The sequence below is a fragment of the Echinops telfairi genome, unplaced genomic scaffold (genome assembly GCF_000313985.2).
Source record: "Echinops telfairi isolate 266 unplaced genomic scaffold, ASM31398v2 ScPeMD7_36;HRSCAF=134, whole genome shotgun sequence".
In the NCBI taxonomy this organism is placed as follows: domain Eukaryota; kingdom Metazoa; phylum Chordata; class Mammalia; order Afrosoricida; family Tenrecidae; genus Echinops; species Echinops telfairi.
The window spans coordinates 1,079,656-1,081,264 of record NW_022103934.1 but is presented as its reverse complement, the minus strand read 5'-3'; the positions used below and the strand labels follow the sequence as shown (position 1 = coordinate 1,081,264).

The following is a 1,609-nucleotide window of genomic DNA, read 5'->3' as shown; positions in this document are numbered from 1 at the left end:
GCGTGGCGGGTCCGGGGCTCCCCCCAACACCTGTAGGAACCCCAGGTGGGCTGTGGGCAACCCCGCTGGTTTCCCCAGGAAGCACTTGGGCAAGGCGGCCTTTGGGTTTCCTGGTTTGGGGCTGGAGGTGTCTTTTCCCCTGGTCTTGGGCTTCCCGCCTGGCTGTGGGAGAGGGCCGCCTGGTCCCCTGCCCCACTGACCTGTCCCCCTCACCCACAGGTGATCCGCAAGGGCTGGCTGACCATCAACAACATCAGCCTGATGAAGGGCGGCTCCAAGGAGTACTGGTTCGTGCTGACCGCCGAGGCGCTGTCCTGGTACAAGGATGAGGAGGTCAGCGCTGCTGGGCCCCTCAGCGCTACCTGTGCCTTTAGATCCAGGTGTCTCACGGGTCACCACTAGGGCCCGGTGATCCAGGCTCCCCCCACCCCCCTACCTCATCCTCCCGCTCCTCCGGGGCCTGGGAGGGTCCCTGGGGGCTCCCTGAAAGCTGAGCACTCCTGCCCCCCCTCTTAAGGACAGAGCCTTCCTCCTCAAACCCTCACACCTGCCTGGGAGCAGGGCCGGGGGTCCAGGGGAGCACTGTCGTCATCCTGTATGCCAGGCGAGGAAACAGGCTCCCAGCAATGGCTGGCGCACATCCTCTCTGGGGAAGGGTCTTCTATATGGGGATGCGGGGGGCACCCCTGTGCCCGGGCTCCTCCACTCCACCCCACCCCCAGCCGAGGCAGGCTGAGGTTACTGAGGGAGGAAGGGTGTCAGGTGACACAGGCTTGTCCGCTCCAGAGTAGCCCTGTGAGGGACTCGTGGGCTGCTGCTTCTAAAGCGGGGTCAGCAGAGCCACCATGCCGGAGTCCAGGGGACCTCAGGCTGGCCGGCACCCTCCCAAACCCCAGACACAGCAGGCCTCACGGGGCCGTGTCCAGGGGTGCACTGCTGAGGGGGTGATGAGTTGGCCTTTTCTCCAGCCACATCTGGGCTTTGGAACCAGGGTGTGTGTGGGGGCGCTCCTTGGGAGGCTGGGTCACGCGGTTTGGGGGGACTGTCCTCGGGTTGAAAGCAGGCGGCCTGGCCTCCTTGGGGCCCATGTGCCTGCGGCGGCATGGAGCGGAAGGGGTCCTTGTGGCCCAGACACAAAGCAGGCCTTGATTCCAGACCCCCAGTGGAGGGCCGCAGGCACCTACATGTGGCTGTCACCCCAGGAGAGAGGCAGACATGAAATACTTCTTTATTCAGACAATAGCAGGAGGTGGTAGTGGGGAGAGCCGGGTGGGAGGCTGGGGCGTGATTGGCCAGCATCCCCCATACCCTCAGGGCGCCCCCTGCACATCCCTGGGGCTGCTGCTCCCAACCCACCCCCAGGCCCCTCGTTTTCACTTCACCGGTCTTCCTCCTCCCGAAGTGCAACCCAGCCAGGGGTGCTGGGTGCCAACACTCACCTCTGGGTCGGCCTGGTGGTGGGGGTGGGGGAGGCCCCCAGGGGCGCTGCTCACCCAGCCCCGCCTAACCAATGTGCAGACTACTGTACACATCGAGAGCCCTGAACAGGTAGTCTGAACACTGGGACGGCGGGGCCGGTGTCCGGGCCGGGGCCCACTGCTCCTGTGGC

General features: G+C 65.6%; 1 protein-coding gene across 1 annotated transcript in view; it reads left to right on the top strand.

The window, feature by feature from the left end:
* The window catches only part of DNM2 (dynamin 2), an 80,267-nt gene that overhangs the window by 68,050 nt on the left and 10,608 nt on the right, over window positions 1-1,609 (top strand). Inside the window, exon 14 of the mRNA XM_004716835.2 lies at window positions 220-333. Within this exon, the coding sequence (XP_004716892.1) occupies window positions 220-333 (114 nt within the window). The remainder of the gene's footprint in view (window positions 1-219; window positions 334-1,609) is intronic.